This window comes from Astatotilapia calliptera, chromosome 17, assembly GCF_964374335.1.
Source record: "Astatotilapia calliptera chromosome 17, fAstCal68.1, whole genome shotgun sequence".
Lineage (NCBI taxonomy): Eukaryota > Metazoa > Chordata > Actinopteri > Cichliformes > Cichlidae > Astatotilapia > Astatotilapia calliptera.
This window is the reverse complement of record NC_137438.1, coordinates 28,288,879-28,315,443: the sequence shown is the minus strand read 5'-3', so window position 1 is coordinate 28,315,443 and position 26,565 is coordinate 28,288,879. Positions and strand designations below refer to the sequence as shown.

Genomic DNA, 26,565 nt, shown 5'->3' with positions numbered 1-26,565 from the left:
GAATTGGTTAGTTTGTAGCACCGGTCTGGCTTCTAAGTGTTTTCCAGTAGGGTTCAGGTCTGGGTTGTTTGCCACTGTAGTGCGTTATTGTGGTTGTTTTAAAATCAAAAAGTTTCCCTATTCTTGCCTAATATAAAATTTCCGCTTCAGAAATGAGAAGGACAGCTTTTAATAATAATAATAATAATAATAATAATAATTTTTTACACTATTATTTTTCTGATACCTAACAGCTGTATATTAAACTGAACTATGTGCAGTCCATAAACTCATGCTATATATTACTAATAAGGCAAGGCAAGGCAAGTTTATTTGTATAGCACAATTCAACAACAAGGTGATTCAAAGTGCTTTACAGAGACATTAGAAACAAGAACAAATAAAAATCATGATTTAAAATTGATTAATAATTAATAATAGTAATATTACTGATACTCTGGTATATACTTTAAGTCAAACCAGCTAGGGCCTGGCCATATTATACCGTTCACGGTAATACCGATATAATGTAAGGCAATGATAAAAAAAAAAAAAAAAGAAATATCACGAAAGAATATGGAATAGGGGAGACCGGGGATAGTTGTAACGTTTTTGACATTTCTGTCTGTAAATTGAAGCTCTTTTAAGGTAGTGGATTCAAAGTGTAATGCAAAGTATTTACATGTCTCTGCTATTAAATGGTGCAGCTATTTTCTCTGCAACACAATTACCCATTGCATGGTATGGTCTCAAACACAAAGAGTGAAATGTTACAATTAACCCCATAGTCTGGGTTAGTTGTAACATATCCTGGGGTGAAATGTAACACAATGAAATAAGGGTACTAACAAAACATTAACATGTAATCTTTGTTTATTCAACACATGAATGCACTTACATCCATTTATGTAGCTCTGTGTGTGTGTGTGTGTGTGTGTGACAGAATGCAGAAATCTAGCTTTTGAACATATTCCATATATACATATTAGTCTTCCTTGAGTTTGGCCTCTTTGGCTCAGTGGGCATTATAACCTACAACTCTTGCACCAATTTTGAACATAACAATGAAGCTGAAAAAATGTAGTTGTTCACCAGCATCGCAATTCCATTACTTTTTATCATGGCTTACCTTGGTGTGGTTTGCAGAGTGCTTCAGAAAGATGAGGAAATCTGTTTCTTGCACCCATCCTGATTTATTTCCATTACCAGTACTTCCTACTGGTCCATCTCTGACACAGAGGTCTGCATAATGTATGTGTGGGAACACAAACAGTGGAGGAATTGTCTTGCCAATGGCATTAACCGCATATACAAATGCGACCAGTGAACCTCTCTCTGCTGATGTCGTTGCCCCAACTTGTTTAATAGAAGTTAAAGTAATAGTGTGGTACGTTTTAACATCTGCGTTATTGTTACAACTGACCCAGACTCCTATAGCCATGAACTAGCTAACACTACAGCCAATGGCTAAAACATTAGCACTAAAGACCTACACAGAATATATCCCCATAGACATACAAATAACATAATTTAAGTTTGATGAGTTTAGCTGCAAAGCAGATAATGCTATTACAAATTGAAATAAAGTAGAAAAACTTACTTTTTGGCATACAAATTACTTTTTTTTTCATGTTAAATTGTCTGTGTTTGACAAAATGTGCTGATTTTTCACATGTGATAGCAGAACTGAGTTGGGCATGCACAGGATGAGTCACATCATTTGAAACTTAGCCCTGATTGGAGAAATTGGAAGTGTTACAACTGACCCATGTTACAACTATCCCCGGTCTCCCCTATAGCAGTTTAAAAAAAAAAAAAAATGAGGAAAGTGATGATTGGACAAAAGTCACAGCAATAAAATGATGTCAGCCTGAAACTTACCTTAAATATTAAGAATCGCCCGGAGAAGCTAAATTGTCTTTCTGTGGATATAGTTGCTATAGTTGCATAGTTCCCTATGCAGTGTGTTCGGGAGTGCAGGCGGTAAGCAGTTGTAACGGGTTCAAACTCAAATTGGCGATTTAAAAAAAAAAAAAAAAAAAAAGCACTGTTGTCCAAGAATTTGTGCTTTTCCAAGTATGGCCCAAATATTTACTATATGTGCTAACTCAATATGAGCAAAGTTACTAGCATGAGACAACCTAACCTTCCATTTAGCTGATCTGTCTTTGAGTACTGTGTACCTAAAGGTGGAACTGCTAATGAAGTCCAGGTGCAAGGGTGGCTCTTATCTCATTTATTTGACACACGCTGATTAGATAAACTCCTGTGTGCAGGGTACTAGTCAGACTGGTCAAACCGCACAGCTGAAGATGGAAAATTGAGAACAAATTATATTTGCCAATGAATCATCGTTTGCAGGCCAGCAACAGACTAACTGCATGGCTCATAAGTAAGCATGACTTGATTCAATCTGTCCTACCCCCTCCATCTTGCGCTCACACACAATCACACACCAACACCCACCTCAATTCCCTATCTAATTTGTTTGATCGTCACTTGCCATTTATGTGATTGAATATGCGACGAGCTTGAATTGGATTGGCAAAACTGACGGATGATTATGCAATGATTTGTCTCAAGAGGTGCTCTCTTTTATGCGGCTGAATGGCGTCATATCATTTCCGATTTTATATATGTGATCTCTGGCTACCTGTTTCCACGAAAGATTCATTTTAACTGGCTTTAATGTGATCTCTAATAGTTGCCACACTGCAGTCTTGTGTATAATTTTCCACTTAAACCTGACTGTGCTTTTATGGCAGCCCTTTAGAAATGACATGTGAATCTAGAATAAACGTGTTCAGAGCAGGAACGTCTTCCTTCTGCCCAACTCCTGGTGGCCTCCAACCTGTAATGTCGACTCTTTAATGCAACACTAGTCTATAGCAAACAGGAGTACCTCTTCAGCAGCTCATCGCTACCACTCTTCTCGCACTCAAACTTCAACCTCTGCCTAACAACTCTCCAACCAGCCCCGCAACTAGGCACTGCCTCTCCATTTGACAAGCACACAGAAATTGACAAAAAGCCATGTTGAAAAATCCTCTGTCGGCGCTTTTCCTCCCCTTTTTCTCACTCTCGTTCTTATACTCTGTCAGCACAAGCATGGTCTGGGAGGACAGAAATGGCTTTTTGAGTGACACAGGCTGGCTATGCCATTTGCCTTGTCAACTAGTGAAAGAGGATAGAAAAAGAGGTAGAGACAAATGATGATGGCCTGGCCGTGATTGCCCCGTGCCCCATCTCTCTGTCACTTGCCATCTCTTCCCCCCTGAGGTCATTGAGCCATAATAACGTCGCCACTATGCCGGTAGGTGTAGAAGTGTTTGTCTCAGTGCCTTGGAAGTTTTTTTTTGTTGTTGTTGTTGGGTTTTTTCCCCCTCCCTTCTTCACTCGCAATATAACTTTGTATTAAAGATTTTTTGTCGGTACGCTGAACACTTTTTCAGTTATTACTTGGAAATTATATCTCTCTTGAAGTGAGAGGAAATTCAAGTAGGTACTTTGGGCCAGTCATAAATAATGAACCAAACCGCCTCACAATTTCTTTCTGTTGATCACCATGTCTAAGTGTTGCCTGGTCTCGTGGGGATGTTGCTATTGCTGTCAGTCTGCACTCTTTTTCTGTCTTCCATCTAGCCTCCGTTCATCTGTTCTTTAAGGCTGTCGTCGTCTACAACTGGCAGTGCTTTAAGATGTCCAGTAACACCACTGTTTTCCTGACAGATCACTATCATTGCACTCTGTTGCAGTTGGGTCACTGCAGCCACAGAATCATAAATATTTAAAATTCCATTATGAAATCTTAAATTGATTCATAAAGCTGCTGCAAGTGGAGTGAAGAAACAGCTGCTCGTGTGATGGATATTACTGCAGAGTATCACTGTAGAGATGTTTCATAAGTCATTGTCTTTTACTTTTACATGTATGTCATCGCCCATAGTGATAAGCCGCATTGGGTGGAAATAGTAAATGGGATTGAGTGTTGTTAATGAGTCATCTACCCCATAGAGTACATCACGCTTATAAATCGAGCCAGTGCTGAGGCTTTTTCTTTTATGGTGGGGGGTAGGGGGGTTCTTCCCCCATGAGAATGTATCCACTGTTAACTACACTGGGGAGAAAAAAACATAGTTTTGTAATGTAGTGGAGGAAAGAGTGTTTTTTTTTTTTCATTGTAAAGCGAGCAGCTTTACAATTGTGTGTTTGAAAGCTGAAAAAAAAAGAAAAACCTCCATGTGATTAAATTACAGTTGCATTAAATCATTTTCATGATTAGAGCCGTTACCTGCAGTTTATATTATACAATGAGCTGCACTGGTCAGCTGAACAATATGAGCTACCACTTTAGCGTTTACCTTTTATTCTCCTTGTTATTGTTATAGGTTTTTTTGAACCTCCTATATTTCTTTGTTGCTATACTGTTCATTGCTCATTGATTGCAGAATAGTGGCTTTACTTCATTGGTTATGCAGTCAAAGGTGTACGTGTGAATGGATCTGGAAAAACCACGCTGTCATTTTCTGAGGTAATGTGGCTTAATGTGGTCTCCAATCATTTCGACCACCCCTGAATGTGCTCAATGCGGCTTGACTGCTCCCGCCAAGCTTTTCACTGCTTTAGGCAGCGACTTGAAGATTTGAACTGCTGTGGGTTTCCTGTACCCTTGGGTCTTGACAAGCTGAGCATCTCAACACACAGCACAGTGTAGCTCTGGGAACTAAGTGAAAAATGCTTAAAAACAAAAGGACAATATCCAGTGTTGGCAGAGAGGCTCTTTTTTTTTTGTAAAACCCCTTTGTATCTATTCACAGCTATGGTAGCTACATCATGGTGTTATATTGACAGAAAAGAAAATTGTTGTAAACTAATGATTTTCACAGATGTGTGTGTGTGTGTGTGTGTGCTTTTAACAACCATTCAATAACTTAGAGCTCAGTTCAATTTGTTTCCCCACCTGTACCCTCACGACACCCAGTTAAGGGGAATTATATGATATTAGCAATTTTACAAATGTAGCTCAATATTCATCGACCCGAATGCCATGTCCCCCCTTCCTTAAAAATGAGATGGATTGTAGTTATTGCTGTTATTGATTTTAATAACCAGGCTGTTAGGGCCAGTGTGGAGCTTTGCTCTTTCTCAGCTATGTCTTGTGCTATGCAAGGACTGTGCTGTTCTTTCATCTGGATAACAAATAATCTATAAACTAATTTAGCTACAGGTTTAGCATGATTAGTTTTCCTGACCCTTGCAGTGTTACCTTTTTATCTTCAAGCCCTCTTTGAAGCTGTCGCTTTTATCATACCGGTATATACTTTGTTAACCCTTTTTTCCCGTTACACACAATTCAAAAAAGCAACCCTTCCATTCAAAAATGTAATGAATTTCATAGCAAAATGGGTTTTTTTTGTTATAAGTAATGCAATATTCATTTGTAACTGTTTCAGATTGTGGATTTTGAAAGATTTGTTTGTTACTCAAGGGATCAACCATCCTGACAACATTACTGAGCTATCAGACCAGATTTGGCAACATACACTGATGCTGCACCTTCTTGGGTCATCATTACTCTGGCAAAGGTTTTATGCTGCACAGTATTGCTGACCCTTTGATTGTATTGGGGCCACGGGTTCTGTGATTTGTAACTGTTGCACATGTATTGGCTTTGAGGTGAAATCAAAGAAAAACCATCACAAAGATCAACGAGCATAATGAAGGCCTGCAGGTTCCAACCAGGCTGCATTTCAATTTCATGCAGTTTACTACAACCTTTTCATGAATCTGATTAATGTTACAAAAGGCACTATTCGGTCTTAGATTCACTAAATTCAATGGTAAGATCTACTACTTGTTGAAGGGCTCTTTATGGCAAAGTAGCTGCCACCATGATAGAGTGATTCAAGTCATTCTTTGGTTTCTCATGTGAAGTCGCTGGCAAAAAGATGGATTTGTTTTTGATAATACTTCAGTTAAAATGCTATGTGTAGTCAGCAATACACAGTATGATAGTCTACAGTAGATTGTTTTGGAGGACAGCAGCAGATTCTGCCCTGATCGATTCCTTGTTGACCTTTGATTTCTTTCTCTCAGTCTTTACTCTGACACGTTTTCTATGAACTCTTAGTTTTTCAAAGCCGTTCTCTAAAAAGAAAAGCTGTTCTTCTTATAATTAACTTTGTCAGTGCAGCCAGTCACTTAGACTGTGAACAGAACTCTGGCTTTAATCCTTTTCTCCCCACTTTTTTTTCCCCTTTCGAGATGCACGATAGACAGAACCATCTGCATTTAAACTGGGGTATAGTAGACAAAACAAAGACAATAATGCGGTCTGTATGCATTGTTTGTGAAATTCATGCAAAGGCAGAATTGCTCTGACCCTTTGGGGCATTGACATTGGACCTCTGGGAGCATCCTGTATTGTTGGGTGCCAAGACATTAACAGTTTGCTCTGGTGACGTCCACTGTGGGTTAGGCTTGTTCTAGCATATCCTACGTATGCTCAGTTGGATTGGGATCTGGGGATTGTAGAGGGTAGATGTTTCTGAGCAGTTCTTGGTGTATGATGGGGCACGTTGTCCATCTGGGGGAGGCTGACACTGCCTGTGTTTGGAGAAGTGTGGAACATGTTAAAGTTAGATCCACATTAAAGTTGGATCAAGGTTTACATTGATTACATTTTCAATGTTTAACATGTTATCTGTCAGTGGTTTTTATATTGTGGCTAATCAAATCATTTCCTACCACTTATTCGTATCTAGGTGGTAGGGGGCAGGAGTCTAAGTTGAGATGCCTCCAGCTCTTCAGGGGAAAGTGAGGCAAGCTGAGAGATATAATCTCTTCAACATACCCTGGGTCTGCTCCTTCTTCTCTTCTCAGTTGGCTGTATCTACTATATTTCCACGAGGCTTTATAGTTACAATCCAGAACCACCTTATTAAATGACTACTTATGAAATAGGTTAAAACTGTGTTCTTGTTTTTCTCCATTTTCAACAAATACCACATGATGTGAAGAGAGTTGATCTGTGCTTGAAAGGCAAGTGATGCCAGGGCCTAATAACAGACTCATTAAAAAATAACATGTAAGACTTCTATGTTATCGTTTCTCCCATCTTTTTTACCTGAATAGTATTAGTATCACGTGGCTTACTATTCCCATGTTTCTGTTTCTCCTATTCAACTCTTTCCACCAGCTTTCCTTCATTCACGTCTATCATTAGAGTAGTGATGCATGGGAAATGTCAGTTATCTATTGATGAAAGGAAAACTCTTTAATTGGCATCAGGCAGGTTTTAATGATGGGGATCATGCTTGCTTGCTTGACTGTTAATGGCTCTGGCCATTTGAAAAACTGTTTGACTTTTCCCCAACCACCTCACCGATAGACAGCAGCCTGCCACTGACAGTGATGCATGGGACCCCCTGAGTCACATTGATCACCCTTGGGAGAGTCAACACACTCACAAAGACGCACACAAACACATTCCTGTCCAGCTGGTATGTTATAGCTCGATGCAAGCAACACCAGCCGTTGCAGAAATAGGTCACAACTCCCAAAGAACAAATGTTAACCTTTATTTCTACAGGATGCTGAGTTTGTACATTGACATTGTAAAGCAGCATAAAGCCCTTTTCAGACATGTACCTCACTTGTCTGTTAAAATGACAGCATTCTTCTACGGTAATGACTTCACGGTTTAATTCAGATATACGCAGTAGATGAGGAAGAGAGCCATGCAAAAATATGCATTTTTCTCATACTTGCCTCTCTGTGAACCCTGTCTTCACAGTCCCAGTTCGGCCGAATGATAAAATCTCTGTCCAAGTCAGCCAAAAGGCTGCAAAGGTCCTCTGAAGTCTGCTGATGCCTGGCCTTTTTTCTTAGTCTTTTCTTTCACCGGGGAGTCGTAATCGTGTCCTTTTATGCTTCAGAATCTGGCATCACAAGTTCACCCGCTTCTCCTTAGATTTGAAAGAAATTGACTGTTTGCTTCAGGAACAGGATGTCAGGCCAGGGTGAAGCACTCAAATCTGAAAGACCGGAGCGTACGCTAGTTGATTTCCTGTAGTGCCAGTAAAAGATTTGTTTTCCTCAAAGCAGCTATGTCTATAACTGTAGATGCTGGGCATGTAAGGAAGTAGAGTGAGTGAGTCCCCAAAGTCCTTCTGGCACCAAATTGTTTAGACAGCCAGATTGAGACTCACTCGAGCTCTGCAGTGAGCACTCTGGACAGCAATATCCTGCCAGGGTGAAGCCAATCCTCACCTTACACCATACAGCAAATTGACTGTTTCTTTCTTTCTTTTAACATTTCCACCTATTTGAAGTTCTTGCACAGAAACAAGTCATTTATAGCTGTACAAACAAGCCCTTCCTTTTTTGATCCCTTTATACTACAGATATGTTTACAGATTTAAACAATTAATAATACAGAATCGTTTTTCTGTCATGCTCCTCTTACCCATTTATCCTGACCCTGTGATCTGACAATTATTGAACTAACCTAGTTTGGAATTTGTTGGTGCCAGAGCTTTAGCTGTACAGTCAATAACCCACAGCCATAGGCATCCCACATCAGAAAATGTTTGTTGTTTTCAGGCTACCATTGTCTGTATTACAGCCGTGGATATGTTAAAAAATAATAAACAGAGTAAGTTTAGAAAAAATGTAGCCTATTAATATTTGCAGATATTAATAAAAGAACAGAAGTAACATCAATATGTTTCCGACATTTGATGGTTGGAGACCTATTTTACCCACTCTTCCTCTCATTACATTTTTTTTATGAAGGGTGGACTACATAAATCATCACTTTGGTCACTCACCTGTGTTTGAAATTGGCTGATGTTCTTTCCATGTGACGATTTTTTTTTTTTTTTTTTTTTTTTTAAATTATAGGCCCCCGTTAACAAAGTATTTAGATCTCTGCCTGATCGGTGCCATTAAGCAATCAATAGTGGTTTGTTTAATTCATTCATTTATTCTTGTCTGTCTTTCTTGCTCTCTCTCTCTCTTTCTCTCTCTCTGGCTGTCGTTCTTTTAAAGGTGATCTATATTTATAGATTTCTCCTGGAACCAGTTAGCTTTTTCCTCTCCTGATTCCACCACAGTAACCCGCTAACATACATAACCTGTTTTAAACTCAGGGAACCTTTGTTTTCACCAGTGGATAGGTTTTAAACACTAAAAAGAGGTGGCTTTTCTTAAAATTGCCTCATTTATCTGTAAGGAACTGTAGTAGGATTGCCTGCCCAAAAAAAAGAATTTAATTTGAGGGTTTTGCAAATTCCCCTGTTTCCCAGGCATGCTGTGTTACTGTTTCCCATTAACAGCAGTTTATGGACCTCCATTACTGTACTAACAGTAATGGACTAAGGAATAATTTTTTACAGGTCGACGGTGGCCACAACACTAGAGACATGATGCTAGCACATCCTAGCACGTTTACAGCTTATCCACACTAAAATACTAATCCCAGGTGTCTCATACTTACTTGCGCTCGCACATGTTAAAGTTCCCTTTTACATGCTGTTGCTTTAGTAAGTAATCACAACTATAAAACATATTATGTATAATTTAACTTAGTAGCAGCTTTTTCATTATTTGTCGACAGCTGGGTTCAGTTAGCAGTTTTGATAAATGACCTGCTCAAACTGTATACCTTTATGAAACTTTAATTGAGGTGTAAATCTGAACAAATTTCTGTGTGTATGTCTGGCTTGGCCGTGCACATGTGCCATATAAGCTCCTTGTGCCCTCTTAGAAAAATGATCAATATAAGCGGGAATGCGTGGGGAATTATTGAGAGATGATGGACTTTTGTTGGATTGGGGTGCTCTACCCACAAATGGAGTCTTCACGCAAGAGTGGGCTCGGAGCACTGAAGCTGACCAATTCAAAGCTTGGCTTTTTCTCCTTAAATCCTCATGTGTCCATGAAAAGGACAGTTTGTCCTTTTCATGTGACATTCATGACTCTGAATTAAGTGTCTGAAGGCTGTGATTTCTTTTAAGTGAATAGGGAAGGTTTGGAATATGAAATAAGGTATAGGGATTATCTGATTACTCCTTTCCCCCCCTGCCCACTTTGCACCTCAATGTAGGGCTTAGGACAACTCATTGCTCTAAGAAGGTTTGATGTTTTTGCCCCTGCACACAAAGGAGAACACACATACGTGCGCATTACACACCTCCGCATCACTTCTTCAATCTTCACCAAGGCTCAGTTTGATAGATGGCTTATTCTGCTGGATGAGCAAAGGGTATGTGGGAGTGACTTAAGCGTTCCTTTTTGTTTCTAACACAGATTCTATCCATTTGCTTGCCTCATTCTTTCTGAGTCAAGGTCACGAGGGACATTAAAAGATATGTGGACAAAAAGTGATGCTATTAATCAACGTTACAGTAGAATTGCTACTTAAGAACTATTGATTGTTTTTTTGTTTTTTCTCTGGTTGGTTGTTTTTTTGTTTTTTTAACTCCCCCCCCCCCCCCCCCCCCAATGAATATATTTTATAGATACAGACACTCAGAGACTTGAGTCTGCAGCTAAGTGGTAGAGTACTACCACTATAAAAGCAACCACCTTCTAGTGGCTCAATGAAAATAAAGAAAGACATTCCTAAATGTCTGCCAGTTTGGTTTTCCGGTGTTCTGTGCATTACAGAGCCCTCTTTGATAAACAGACTTTTTGACTCATTTTCCTCTCTGGCAGCCGCTCACACACAGCAGCGGCGGCCTAGAGTACACTCTGAACATACACTATATTTGTTAGTGACAAAGCCTCAGGCTTTAAACTTTTATGACCAAAACTGGTAATTTCACTCATAAATGTAAATCTCTATGGTGATAACTGTGATCTCAGTAATTGGATCATGCACTAAAACTGAGATGTAAGTTGTGACAGAGCTGCTGTCAGTGATGATTGAAAGCTCTGATTAGTAGATTATTCTCTTGTGTGCCTTGCATAAATGCCTACAGGAAGCTGTTTTGGATGCATAGCACATAATGCATTGCTAAAACAAGCTTTTTACCCGCCACGTTCGACCTCATAGGGTCTAAAACGGCTCACAGAGAAATGGGCACACCCTGTTCTCTGTACCTTGTGCTTATTTAGCCACTGGCGTTTTTCCCTCCAGGTGTTTAAAACATCTTTTGTTTGGATCCCTTTGCATGCCAGGTTTTACACTGCCAGCCCACTGTATTCCTTCATTTTCTTTTTAGTGTGGGTTTGGCCCTGACATGATGTGTCACCAACTGCGGTTTAGTTTTGTTGTTTTTTTTCTCCTCACTTTCAAACAGCTAAGTGAATTCAATCTTCTGCAGTTTTAAAACATGCCCTTGGGCCATGGTTTCACTTCAGTTGTACCAAATGGCTTTGTGTTTTGTACTGGTCAACGAGTGCACATGTGTATTTACTTGCACACGCGCACACACACACACACACACACACACACGCTTAGCTTTGTGCGTATGCGTAGTTTGCTTTTTCTTTTCTGTCCACTGTGTCGACACAATCCCAGCGTTTATGAGATTACCAGAGCCCATTTGTGTTCCGACGGGAGCCATCTTGGCTCAGATGAGGCCTCCGCTGGGAACCATCTGGGCTCTACTCAAAGCAGTTTCCACTCCGCCTCCCCTGTCCTCTGCACATTGTGACCAAAGCTATTTACTTTGAAGGAAAGAAGAACTTTGAATTCTGTCTGTGTCTTTGTGAAACTCTTGATGCTTTAGATCTGCCTGGTGAAATGTCAGTTCAGTTTTACATATGCTTTCATGTTTTTGTGGTCACTCAATATACGCATTTGTTGTTTATTTTGACTTCAGTCAGGGAATAACATTCTTAATAATCATTTTCTATTGATTGACTAATTAAAGTTGAACTGTCCGGGTATAGTCCTTTTGATTATGACAGGCTGGCGTGTGTGATTGTAGCCTGCTGTCTTTGCTGGTGCTTTCCATTCAGCTCATGTATCCTGTAATATTACTGACATTTCTCAGTAGGTCTGTTTGGTGGTTATTAATGCTGTGTGCTGTTACAGCATCCCTGTAGGCAAAGACAAGAGTCATCTTGTCGTCATCAGCTCAGGCAGGCTCATTTTCTTTGCATAAGGTTGGCAGTATGTGGTAAATGAAGTTTCCCATGTAAGTGGTCCAGGAAAGCACACAGACGAATTTGTTGTTGTGACTGAAAAAGTGTTTTCTTAGGATCACTTTGTTTTCCTTTTGCTTTTTTTTTTTTTTAACATCAGTTCTCGTTACAGATGGTTGATCCGACTTACTCGACTGCGTATTTTCTCCTCACGTTGGTGATATTCATCACATTTAATAGTTTCTACACGGCCTGGAGAATTATATTTTCCTCCAAAATATGATAATTAGAGAATAATTGTGGATTATGATTCTCTGAGGCAATAGAACATTCCAGTGTATAATTCCCCCCGTGGAAATATTATTCCATCTATTAGTGTGTCTGTCTTTATAGCTCAGATCGAGATATTTTTTTTCATAACTGAATGTTTGCTAGAATCTCCTGCCAAGTAAAGGACCGGTCAGAGTTAAAGAAAAATGGGTAGCCAAAAGGCTTTCATTCATTCTGTTGAGCACACTAGAGTTGCCCTCGTATCTCCTGGTTTGTGCTTTTTGTTTTTTTTGCCCCCCACAGCGAGCATAAACACTTTTTGCTTTGGAGCTTTGCGTGCTCCAATCATAACTTCTAGACAACTTCTAGTCGAGTTTCTATTTTTCCTTCAAATTGGATTTTTTCCCAGCTATGAGTGTTGCTTTTAGTTGTCAGCATTGTTTTATTTTTGTTTTTGCATTTGCTGCGTTAATGGAAGCTGGTAACAGTTAAGTTGGCTCTTTTCTTCCAGCACTCGCCCACTTCCCCATTTGACATTTGGATACTCAGAGGACCGGTGCTGCTCTTATAGCCTAGTTATGTAACTGCTTCTCCACTTAGAGGAGGAAAAAAAAAGATAAAATGGGGTTAGTATCTGAGATGGCAGCGAGGAAGACAGAAAGACAGTAATGAAGATTTTACAGAGGCGGATGAGGTACGAGTGAATTTAGACTCCATTGCTGTCCTGGGAGGGCAGGCCAATGTTTTAGCTGCTTGTTTTACATGTTAAAAACAAGTACTGCTGTGTTTTTATTAGTTGGTAGGAAACAGGTTGTTTTCTGTAAATATGAAATTGTTCAGCATAGTTTGCCAAGTTTGAAAACAAGAGCCTCATTGATATGCCACTGTACCAAGTAGAGATGGACCGATCCGATATTACGTATCGGTATCGGTCCGATACTGACCTAAATTACTGGATCGGATATCGGAGAAAAATAAAAAATGTAATCCGATCCATTAAATATCACGAAAGCACCTCACAAAACTTGCAACACGCCGTAACTCACCTCAGAACGTTAGCACGTCGGAGCAGTATGCATCACGTGATAGAGCGGCTGTGGCATGCGGGACCTGTCGGTGGTCTGGATAGCATGTGGAGCTTCGCTACCAACCCGGCATTTCATCTCCGACAAAGTTATCCCCGAGAGAAGTAAAGCAAGTGTGTAAGTCCATCTCTGAATGTTTGTAAAGCATTCCTGCGTTAAGCTTAACAAGCGATATATGGAGTGACTGCCTCTTCTTGCTGCTACTTCAATCATGAAACTGCTTAACGATCAGCTGATCGGCTTTTCTGTCGCGAGTCCGTCTCTCTTGTTTGTTTTTGGCCCACTTTGCACCAGAAAGAGTAAACCAGCGGCTGAACAACAGCAGCACGTTTAAGCTTGATAAGCTGTTGTTAGAATTTATTTAAATATTACTTTCTACTCGAGGATCTTTTCTACGTAGCTGACGGCTGGTAACTGTGCAGGGGCGGATCTAGCAAAGTTTAGCCAGGGGGGCCGATAGGGCATTAACAGGGAAAAGGGGGCACAAAGACATACTTTTCTTTCTTATTCTCATTTAAAATGTCTAGCTTTTAATAAATAATTATCCAAATCTTACACCCAAAGTTTTAATTTGATGTAAAATGAATAGAAGTCAATTACTGTATATAGTAACTATTAAGTCTAATATACCCTAGTAAGCTATAGTACTTTTTCCTTTGGGAAGGTACCATCTGTGCAGTCTGCAATTTTGTTGAAGAAAGATGTTGAATCTATTTAATATTTCTTGAAAAATAATTGGTCCAAAGACATGCAGCTTGTGGGGATAGGTTAATTGGATAATCCAAATTGTCACTAGGTGTGAATGTGCGAATGAATGTGAGTGTGAATGGTTGTCTGTCCCTGTGTGTTAGCCCTGTGACAGACTGGCGACCTGTCCAGGGTGTACCCCGCCTCTCGCCCTATGACAGCTGGGATAGGCTCCAGCGCCCCCCGCAACCCTGAAAAAGGATAAGCGGAAGCGAATGGATGGATGGATGGATGAAAAATAATTGATTTCTGTGCATTTTTTTTCCACACTGCATCAAATTAAGGTTGATTACGTCGATTATATCTGCCGATATCGGTATCGGCAGATATCCAAATTTATGATATCGGTATCGGACATAAAAAAGTGGTATCGTGCCATCTCTAGTACCAAGTGGTGTTACATTACATTATATCGCTTTTGAACAAACCCTTGATGAAAACGCTTTATCCAAATATAACTGGATCCAGAAAGTGGAAATATGTGTCCCACTGTTATATGAATGCTTGTCAATTTTATGCTTAATAAAAGAACAGATTATACATTCAGTAATAAAAGCTTCTTTTTTTAACTTCAGCTGAGAACAAGGCAGAGCAGTTTACAAACTTAATTCCCCTCAGATTTCCCTTGTGAGTGCAGGGCTAAGCAGTCCAAGTCTTAATCGCTTGACTACGTCCTATCTCCTCAGCACACCTGCCCTCTCACTTTCTCGCTGACTTTAGGCTTTAGAGTAAAGAAAAATGCTATTGATTTTTTTTTTGTCCTTTTTCTTTCGCCTCCTGGTCGTCCATCATTTATGAAACAAAAAGTAATGAATAGATAATTAGCCTGAATAGGCAGAATTTGGTTATAGTCCATCACGGGCAATGTTGTGAAATCTTTCCTACTTTGTCAGCAGGGTTAGCTAATTTGGGTGCCCTCATTTGTTTACTTAAGGGAATGGCAACTTAGCTGTCACTAATTGAAAATGATTTGCGTTGTTTAAAAAAAAATAGGATGAAGAAATGTGGGCTCTTAATTAAGGTTGAAGTGCATATGCAACACTAATTTAAAGCCTCTAATAGCCTCCACTGTTTGTGCAGGCCAATCACAGGCCCAGTGATTTCTAAATAGACACGTTATTGAAAGCTGACAGTCATGCTTAATTGAAAATGTCAAACACTCAAGTTATTCTGAAAGTGTACTTAGATGAGCAGTCGCTGCTGGTGCGGGCGGGGCTTTCTCTGGTTATAAAAGTACTGACCAAGACCAGATTCATTGGGAAGTCCACAACAGTGGAATGAAACAGGATCTGCATATGTGTGTGTGTGTGGTACTGAATCAATAGAAAGCTCACAGGTCTTCATTCATGTTTCTATTTAAGAACAGTGATGTCTCCTCAGGGGGACCCCCTTCCTCCTATTGCTGTAAACGAATCTCAAACTTAATCTTGATACAGAACATTAACTGAGCCTCTTTTCTTTCTCTCGTTCCTCCCTCCCTCCCCCCTTCTCCTCTTGTGGTTTTCCAGGTGGAAGTTGAAGTGGAAAGCATGGACAAAGCAGGGAACTTTATTGGCTGGCTGCACATTGAAGGTGTGAATCTGTCTGTGGCACTGGTAGAAAATGCTCTGTCCAAGGTGCACTTCACAGCGGAGCGCAGTGCCTACTACAAAACCCTGGTTGCAGCAGAGGAGGGGTGCCGACAGAGGAAAGAGAAGGTAGGTTTGATTTAGATGCTACAAGAGCTCTACTGCACAACCTACAAAACAATGAGTCCCAAATGGCATTAAACTGGCCCTCAAAAACCTTTCAAATGTTAATTGCACAGTAAACTTCATTTAACCAAAGCTAGCTATCTTTAGGTTCAAAATTGCTGATGGAAGTAAATCTCAAGATGTCATCTGGCTTAGCAGCAGCATCAGTGCTTGATTTACTGGCTTTCCCATCTCTGAGCCATAGTGACTTAGGGTCTGCCTGCCTGTGGCCATATTGTCCTGTGTCCATGTGTGGGCTATTTCTTCCATCGCAGATCCAGCAGCTCTTTTTTCCGCCTTCAACATCAGTGCCAGTAATACATTTATTAGTAGAGGTGCTGTCTGGAGAAATGATAATCCTTCAGAAGTGAGTGGAGAAAAATAAAAAGCTTTTTGTTCAAATAATGCTGAGAAATTGCACTAAGTCACCCAGGTGGCAATATAAATGTGACTAAAGTGCATTAATAAGATGCAGTGCTAAAAGTTAAAGTTACAGTGTTCTGAAAATACTCTGTCTGCTTCTGCAAATAGCCACATATTTGCAGTTATCATTGAAGCTTTTCTCAGTGGGAAATCTGTGATGGATAGAGGCCTCTCTCACAGTGATCCTGATCTCGCCCTGCATTTTCATTATGGCTCCGCGACTCACCCCTGGCAGATGCACGAGGTGCCCAGCCAGCTGTCATCATTGTCCTCTTTCTCTCTATCTGTGTAACTTATTTCTTTTGCTCATGCCTCTCCTCCTCTCGCTCTTCCACTTGCGTCCACCCATTTGGGTCCTTGAGGAGACACAAATGCATCTTCTCCCCATATAAATGTGATGTAGTGCCGGAGCCAAGAAGGGGTTGCGTTCTTTTTCCCCTCCTCTGAATCTATCATGTTCACAGTGAGTGTGTTCCTACTCTTGTGTCTTCCCTGCTCTCAGCTCTCCTCTTTTTCTTCCAATTACTCTCTGTCTAGGTCTTCCATTTCTCACAACTCTGAATAGAGTGGTGCGCAGGTGAACCTTTTGTCTGACATTTAAAAAAAAAAAAAGAAAAAAAAAGAGGCAAAAAAAAGGAAAAACATCTTGCCAGTGATGTGAGCACACAGACGCTGCCATGTTAAATCTAACTGCAGCATGAAGGCGCATTCCTGACACCTCCGATAACAATTTCACTACCGGTTTCCAAACCCCCTTGCAGTGTTGAGACAGATTGACTTTCACCACAAGGTTTTGACTTGAGCTAACCTGAGCGCGGACAGGGCCGTGAGGAAAGGCAACAGAATGGGGCCTGAATTGACCAGACAGACGGTGATTATGTTTGATGTTAGTTTGCCAAAGGCACCGGTGGACAAATCAACCTCAGCCTGATTTGTTTGTGCATGTGTGTAGTGGAAAGTGTGTTGTGTTAGCAGGGCACGGGGCAGTTAGTTGTATTTGTGTGTGAATGCATACTATGCAACTTGAAGGCAGATAAGGTGGGACTTGTGTTCTAATTAACCCATAGAGACCATCTTGAGGGAAAAAAAAGCTAAGAGCATGCATTTTTTTCCCCGCCTTTCTTTCTCTTTTGAAGTTAAGGTGGTTGGTCTTTGTGTGTAGGCTGAGGCTCAGTATTGTAGCTTGTATCCCTTCCCATCGCCCTCCCTCTTTTCCTCTTTTCTCATTGCCCTCTCTTTATTGTCCCTGCGGCAGTAGATATGGAAGACATCATTGGTACTGCTGCGTCAGGCGTCTCTCTGAGAAAACAAGGTTGTCATAATGAAGAGGGTCCCATGTGTGCGTGTATGCATGCACACACTCATTAAGAAAAGCGTCGGTGGTCCAGCAGGACATCGAGGGGGAGGGACTCAGGCTTGCTGCAGTAGCATCCTGAACCAAAACTGCTTAGTTCGAGTGACTTAAGCGAATATGAGATTTTGCTACAATGAGGCCAATGGGACAAAGTGATTGTCTTCTAAATGAAGCCTTCCAAAGGGTTTGGAGAAGACTCCTTTTCTCAGAGCTCAGCGCATTTTGATCTTGCACATCAGCATCTCTTGGAACAATATCTGGAGCAGTCCTGGGAGCAAATCCATCTCACACAACATGCAGAAGGCTTAAGTTGTAGACCTGGAATTGCTCCAAAGCCTGTTTCCCCATTACATTTATCTGTGCCTCGACTATTGTTTACATAAATCTCTAAAGTGTGTCCCCCTGTAAGAATGATCATCATGCTATCAGCACTAACATTCCTATAATTCAGTGAAAAAGACCGACCCAGGGACACAGTATAAACTTATCTTGTGGTGTTTTAACAATGATTTGATCGCTGCCAAGCCATGGTCACGCCCCCTCCTTAAATCTCCTCCGTGGTTTAACAAAGTAGTCTGGTGTATATTCAAAATCTCCTTTGGTTATAAAAACAAACTCTCGCTCAGCAGTCATCTGTGTAAACAAGACTCATTGCAAAGAGGGTGCATTTTGTCTTTGTAATAAGACAGATCTCTTTGCAGCTAGTCATATTATGTTCCACGACTATCTTTCTGCAGCTCAGAGAAATGAATTGTACAAAATGGTAGTTTGGCTCGGTGGATTGGTAACAGCAGAGTCTTTGACAGGGGAAATGTTGGCTGTAGCTTTCATTGAAGTTCCCTAAAGACTGAACAGGTGTGGGAGCCGGCTCGTCGATATGTAGTTGTGCCTCGGGACTTTCCGATTTCAGAAACAGAAAAATGAAATAAAATACTTAGAAATTAAGAGATGGGTTCACGAGAGGGGAAATCAATTTAGACTCCCAGAAGCTCTTGGCTGTGCTCTGCTAGTCAGAGCTCTTCGCAGATGTGCAGTGTTATTTTTTGTGTGTGTATTTATTTGTGAATATTCTATTAAGGCCTACCTTTACTTAAAAAAAAAGAAAGAAAAAAAAAAGGCAACCAAGTAGCTATAAATTGGACGAGGACAGAAACATGTTCGTAATTGGAGTGGCCTCATTATGAAAAGATGAATCAACAATCGGTGCTCACAAAACAGAAGTGTGCTTTCTGTTGGGCAAGCGTTTTTTTCCCCCCCCTTTTCTTTGCTGCTATAATTACCCAACCTTGAAGGAGATTCATACACTCCGATGGCTCTCAGAGTGGGTAAAAGAAGATGGAAAAGAAAAGGCATGGAAAAAAGGGCAAAAGAGGATATGACAAACCCTGTTAAAGATATTTCATGTCATAGGAATCTTCTCCTTTCATCACTACCCGCCCCTTTCCTTCAGTCCTACTTGGCCCTCTTCACAGACCACTCTCCTTCTTTTAATCTCTTCTGTTTTCTCACATCCTTACCCTTCCTTCTGCTTTATTTTTCTCGTCTCTGTCCTTCAACTAATAATCAAATTCCAGTCATGCCCCTGGCATCTTTAGATGCTTTACAGTTTTTGGATCATGCGGGACAGTTCCTTGGCCTGGACTCTGTTCAGAATGAATCAGGACCTGCAGCAGTTGTACCCTTTTCGAGGGGGGGGGGAACCTTTGGAAACATAAACCCAGGATCTGGTGCTGCCGTTCCTAATACTTCACCCGTCCATCAACAGCATCCGTCAAAAGCACTTGAAGCGGCATCATTCTGACAGTGAGCCAGGTGACGTGTCCTTGGAGCAGCCTGATTGACGTACATAAACTTGTTTCAGCATTCTTTTCTTTTTTTCTTTTTTTACCCCAAGTGGTCCCCAGACTTGGAAGTCCAGCCGACTTAGCTGTCACTTTGCCAAAGGCCCTGTTCACAAGTATAGATTACCACATGACCCAGGTCATCCGTTTTTACTGTGCAAAGCAGATCACAGAACTCGAGTTTGCTGCTATTGGCTGACTAACATTGTTTGCATGTCTGATTATATTGGTACAGTGCAATTTTCTAGATCTTTATTTTGGTTCAGTTGCTTCTTGCTTACTCTGAAAGGTCAGTTGGTAGCTCACAGTGGAAGCCAAACATCTCAGTGTGCTTTTTTTATGAGTTGTTTTTTTTCTTCTGTTTTCAAAGACGGTGCAAAAACCTGTCCCTGTCTTGCTTTCTAAGCTGTGTCTTCTCTGCAGTCAGCACATCACACACCTGGCTAAACAGGAACACACTGTGGATGAATCAAGATAATTGGGCTTTTAGCAAAGCTAATTAGCTTCCGTCCCTGAGTTCATGCTGTAGGAAGTTTACCTCTAGTTGGCTGAATTCACTCAAAGGATTTATATGGTTAGCGTTCTCTCGTTTGTTTGCATAAAATTCTAGATGTTGTTGTATATTTCCCCTTCAGTGAAATTAGATAAAATGTGTGCATTTAAAAAAAAAAAAAAAAATTGCTGTAGTGTGAAGGATTTTTTTATCACCTATGTACCATAATAATTCTCAGTCTTCTGTTAATAATCTACATAAAATTTCATACTGCCGTCTTTGTTTGGTTTCCATGGATGACAGTCCCTATTCTATTAATACCACGCTCAGTGCTTTCTTAAGCCCTGAAGCCACTGAAATCCTTCCAGGGTTGAATTTTTTTTTATTTCCTCTATCCTTTCACATTTTCTTGGCCTCTCATAGTGAAATAACCTATGGCAGCCACCAGGCAATATAATGGAAAAACGCTGGGGATTAACATTAAAGTAAGGTCATCTGTAGAGTCTTGAAGTGAAATAAATTTGGTTCTTTCTATGACTGACTCTAAAATTGTTTCTCAAATTTGGGTCTTTTTTTTTTTTGCCAAATCCCTTTGCTGCTCTCGCAAATTATTTCCTCTTAACTTGAGCCATTTTTGGTCCGAGTCCCTGGCTGTCATGTCTCTGCAAAGAGAGTTTTTGGCTAATGTGAAATAATTAGTGCCGTTACATTCCTCTCACAAGTTGCATTAGAGTGTGTAAAGAATTAAAATATAATGGCATTTGGAGGCACACGGAATGATTGCACAACTGTATTACCGTTCCAGGCATACCTCTCGAATATCTCTCCAGTGTATTGCTTACTGCTGTCATTGTTGCCTTGTGATTTAACAAATGAAGGCTGTGTGGCGTCGAGACGGGAACAATGACCATGACATGGGCAATCACAGAAAGTGATACTTCCTTAATGACTGGGCTCGACACCTGTCCAGACCACTTGAGAGGGAACGAGAATGGCAGCCGAGGAAACTGCTTCTCGGGCCTGGTTAGAAATGACATACCTGTGTTTCAGGGAAGTCATTCTTACCGGGCTGACGTTTTAAGTTTTTCTCGCCACTTTTTTTGAGTCTCTTCTTTTTAGTGTAGTCCACTATCTTGCCTGTTTCTTAATTATGTTAAAATCCATACTCTTTGTTGTCTCGGTGGATGGAATTTTCTTCTTTTCTAAATGTCTCCTGTAATCCCACAAAGGTTTGTTTTATTAAAGATTATACCTGAAGACTTTAGTCCGTACCATATGGATTTGCATTTCTTCTTCTCTGATTTCTTGTCTTCTTTGTGTGCAGTATACTTTGTGCCTCGAGACTGCGATATGATAATGAAATAATTTAAAATCTTTACTTATGTAGCGCTGTGTAATATATCTTTGCAGCTTGTGGGATATGGTGAAGGTCATGAGCGCGTACAGCTTGTTTGCATTTCCTCGGCTGCTTTTGGAACGATTTCAGAAGAGTCCATTACGAGAATTTCAATGGGTGAACTTGAATGAAAGGCACTTTGTCTGGTCGTATGCCGCAAATGCCAGAAAACATCCTCATCTTAATTTGAGACATTTTTACCTCAGGCAGTGTTGGTTACGAGGCTGTTACACCCCCCCCCCCCCCCCCCCTCTTTTTATTGTTTCTGCTTTTTTTTTTAACTCTATTTAAAGGCCTCAGATTTATACTAAAGACTTTGAGGAACGCATTGTATACAATGTGCAGCTCATGCATAATGCAGGTGTTTAAAGACCTGCGTAAGCACCCAGACATGTTATGTACCAGTAAATCACAGAGGCGAACAGTACATTTTCAATCTGCAGTGCTGTTTGAATGTGAGCATGGAATGTCGCGTACAAGCAATCAGAATGCAGGGATTTACAAATCATTTAAAATCTATATACAGTTGCCTGGTGAGTATTGTTTTCTATTTATATGATACATGAAGCAATGTACAGAGGCTCTTTTAATCACCCCCAAAAATAAAATAAAAAATAATGGAAAAATGAAAGGGGGGGGGAAGTGGTGACATCGCAATGATAGAGAGCCAGGAAACCATTATGTCACAGGCAATTTGCATTTTTTTGCTCTTTAAGAGATGAGTAGCTAAAACTGTGCCAAAAGTCACAGTGCATCATCTCACCCGTGGGCAAACTATCGATGCAAGTCTAGCTTGTGCTGGTAATATATCGTCCACAGAATTAGAAAGTCCAGCACAACAGCGCTCCCTTGTCTGATAACTGCTATACCCCAAGGACCCTGCTTCCCTCACCATCACGTCCGTTGCTTGGAACACAGTGTCGTAGCTGCAAGTAGCAATGACCAAGTTAGTACAGTTTGATGACTCATGGTGCAGCAGTCCTCAGCCTACTGTGGGCAAATCACCTTTTGTGTCTTCATTCAGGAAATCAGATGTGTTTTGTGCTCCATTCACAAAAGGTGTTCATGTTTATTATACACCACAATGTATCTGTACTAAAAACTAACCAAGTGTGTGCTTGGATAATAACTGGAATCATATAAACAGGCCTCAGAGCAGGGGTGTCAAACCCCCTTTTAGTTCATGGTCCACTTGCAGCCTAATTTGATCTTAAGTAGACCAGACCAGTAAAACTATTTTCTAATTTATAAAACTCAAGATAAACAGGCTGAGATATTTCTTTTGGAAAGGGAAAACATCTCAGTGTTTTCGCATTACAAAGAAATCCTGCTGTAATCAGTCAAAGAAGCCGTCATCACTGCTTCCTGGGATTAACCACTCTCTAAGAAATAAATCTGTAAAACTACATTTAAAAGTACTGGCAGCTCATTACTGTGAATTTGTGCCATAATTTAAAAATGTAGAGTGAGTGGTGGGGGAGGCAAACTTGTGATGTTTAATGCTTTTAATTAAAACTTATTTATTTGTATTATGTTATCAATTTCTTTGGTGTAGTGTGGGTGATGTGTTTATCTGTAGGAAGGCTGTAAAACCTACAATTATTCAGACCACTGATTCAAATAGAAGTAACTGTTTAGACTCTTGTGATGTGATTCATTTTTAAGGTCAGAGTACTGTGGAAAAATCCAGTATTTGCACTTTACTCTTAGAAGTTTCACATTTCAGGTGGGCTAGATTGGATCCTGTGGTGATCTTGTTCTGGACCCCGAGCTATTAGTTTGACATCTCTGTGTTAGTTTGCATAAATCTAACTGAGCACTAAAAAATGTGTTTGTAATAAGTCAAGTCAAAGTTAATTTTATAGCATGTTTTAAACAACCTCTGTCGGCAGATTCTTAACTATATACTGTACTCAACTGTAATAAGTGTTTTATGTTAATTACTTATTATATCATTTCACATACTGGAAATGATTGGGCAGTATAGAAGCAAACTGAAGGTTGAAGGCTTTGGTGGCATGTGTGAAAGGACAGTAAGATCACAGCAGGGGGGACATCATTCCCTGCAGGGTGGTTACTATGGGAGTAGTGACCCATTTGAAACCTCCCATCTTTGGATAAGATGGAGCGAACCTTGCATTCTGTTATCTACTACAGATTCCCAGGCATCCGTCTCTGTCTGCATTGTGCCTTCACATTCATACGTGCACAATGTGTGCAGATGTGCGTTTTGAATGTGACTGCATACCATTTCCTTTTTGTTTGTTTACTACTGTAAGCCAGTGTGTATGCCCGTGTGAGTGCACGGCTGCCTTCATCCTCCCTCTCCGCACTATACGCACAAAATGAACCACCTACCACACAAAAGCAAAGAGCTGACAGAGCCTTTTTTTTTTCTTTCTTTCTTTCTTTTTTTTTGTATAGCTAAGAGATTACATAATATGATTGAGTGTGCTGTGTACACATCTGCACACATACACACAAACTTTGTTGCAGATGGAGGGAGGTGCCACACGTGCACGCACCATACTCTCACCGTCTCTTTCCTGCTTAGTCAAACACACTTTGAGCCCGTGCAGACAGACGGTGCACGCACAGATGTACACATGCACGCTCTCTCCGGAGACACCACCCCCACTTTAGTCGGCAAGCTGGACCCTCGGTGCCCCGAGGCAGAGACAGACAGACAGAAGAAGAGATCAGTGGACCCAGTGATGTGTGTGTTATTTACACCCCAACTCCCAGTTTTCTCTCTCTCTCTCTCTTACTCTCTTTCTCATTTTCCCGGTCTTCATCTTCCTTTTCCCCAATTCAAAGCTGCAAATTCAGCACTCTGCCAGCTCTGCTCGCAGTCTTGTGAAATCACATACTAACATTCTTTCCATCTTTATTTGCTTCATTCTCCATTTGACACAAAGGCTGCACCCCGTGCTCACATTCTTCTTTTTCTTCTTTTTTTTTTTCCTCGCGTTTTTTTTAATGAGCAAGAAGCTACCCCAGTGACATCTGAGCAGTCCCACCTTCTGCTTGGCGAATTATATATTTACGTGAGTTGCAGGATAACACGCAGTCTTTGAAAATGTCATCTGAAAAATGCATCCAGGACATCAGGCCAATCCTAAGGAGCCCACACCCTCATATGAAATATTCTACTTGATGAAGCATATAAACAGGAAGTGGGCCTTTTTTGTTTCGCACAACATTTTCTATGTGTATTTGTGCAACTGTGTTCCAGCAGCCTGCACGTGATTTCATTAGTTTGCATCTTTTCTTCAACTGTGTTCGTGATGATTATTTTGCATGTAATCCTATACATTTGTTTATGTACGTCTGTCTCTGTGTCATTGGCCACACGATTTCTTTCTCCAGTCATGCACAAGATACTTATGCCCTCCTAGCGGAGGACCTCGCAGGCAGGTTTGCGGCTCCCTCTGCTTCATCAGTGTAGAAATGACTCAGGCGCCCAGCCTCCCATCACTTCGCTCTAGTCTTAGGATGAAGGTTTGAGGCCATGAGATCACAGAGGGTTGCTCAAAAGGGAGAGTGGAGGTGATGCACTGACAGAGAGCATAACATGATATGACACAGTGCGTTGCATTATGGCTGATTAACACATGCTCAGCTCTGTCACCCGCAATAGAAAAACACAAAGGTCTACCCATCTGCCTCTCTGCACTCTCCCTGCCTCTTATATCTTGGGGCTTCCCTTCTTTTTTTCCCCTCTCCTTTGCCCCAGTTACTCCGCCATCTTTGCTGATTAAAGTAAGTGTGAAGGACATGCACTGACTTCAGTTGGGCTACTGAATTATTTGCTATCTTTTTTTTTTTTTTGGGGGGGGGGGGGTTAGTCCCTCCTGGGACACTGTAAGGAGACACTTTTCCACTTGATTTGCCGAGCACTACTTGTGGCTGACTGCCTTCTACCTTCACCAGAATGAGTGCATGCAATAAGAGCAATGAGCCTTGAATTTTAACGCAGACATATTTGACCTTAGACTGGAGAGCATTGATTGGTCAGTTGCAGCAGAGGTTCTTCCTTTGTGCTTAATGCAGTATTATGAGTGTTTCCTTAACTGTTACGCATTTACTTCAAACTACCCGTGTGTAAAACTATGCCTTTTTATAGAACCCTTTAAATGTCTTCTTTGAGAAACTTTAGGCTTTAAATACTTTGAATAGTTTAGAGGACTGGATTCAGTTAGATGATAACCGAAGTGAGCATGGATTTGCTGTGCCTTGTACAAACCACTCTTATCGTGTTTTTTGATAATGCCATTCGTTTGAACGTCCATTAGCAGCACTGGCATTTTCTCCGTAGATGACTGACATTTATGTATTTTTGGGAGTCATCAGGCAGATTAATCAGAAAGATTTACGCTGCACATTTTTTTGCCCCGCTTCAGGTGTCCTCTCTAATCGTCCTTATTTAATCAGGAAAAAGAGCAAAACAGGGTGGGCTATTTACGATCGCACTAAAAATAAGACATGCAAGTAATAGTCATTTACACACACTTTGACATTTTTTAGGGCCCCTGCTCGCAGCCACACTTAACTCTATTTACTATGGGTCGGCAGAGAAACACCCCTCCCTTACGTTTCCCCCCGCCTGCCTCTCTGCTTCCCTTGCTTTTTTCTGTTGTCTAATGAAATGCTAAATATTTGTTTCTTGAGGGTAGCATTTAAATGCTGGTCCTGCGCTAGTTGGGATCTGCATATCCTGTTCCACTTAATGAGTTCCAGTTATATTAGTTTCCAAGCATTAAGATGAGACTTTTTGACATTTCCCTGCTGGCCTTGTTGTCACACAAACAGGTTATGACATGTACTTGTCCCCTTTGACACCTCTGACTTGCTGAATTTGCATTTCTATTTACACATATTAGCCACAACAAGAACACCTGCCTAAATACTTCCCTTGTTCCACCAGAGGAGTTCTTGCCCGTCCTGTCGTGTCTTGCAGGAGGCAGATCCTTCTGGGTATGTGAGTTGTGCTGGTTTCAGTGCACTCCACAGATGTTTGATAAGTTGGGGATCTGGGGAGTTTGGGGTCAGGGTCAGTGCCTTGAGCTCTTTCTTTTTCCTTAGCTGTTTTTGTGTCAGAGGTTCACACAAATGCTAGGACTAGGGTTTTGCAGCAAAAAATTGCAA

At 40.8% G+C, this 26,565-nt stretch overlaps 1 protein-coding gene across 1 annotated transcript in view; it reads left to right on the top strand.

Moving 5' to 3' along the window:
* snd1 (staphylococcal nuclease and tudor domain containing 1) overlaps positions 1-26,565 on the top strand; it is a 179,187-nt gene that overhangs the window by 95,551 nt on the left and 57,071 nt on the right. The window contains exon 17 of the mRNA XM_026146181.2: positions 15,686-15,874. Within this exon, the coding sequence (XP_026001966.1) occupies positions 15,686-15,874 (189 nt within the window). The remainder of the gene's footprint in view (positions 1-15,685; positions 15,875-26,565) is intronic.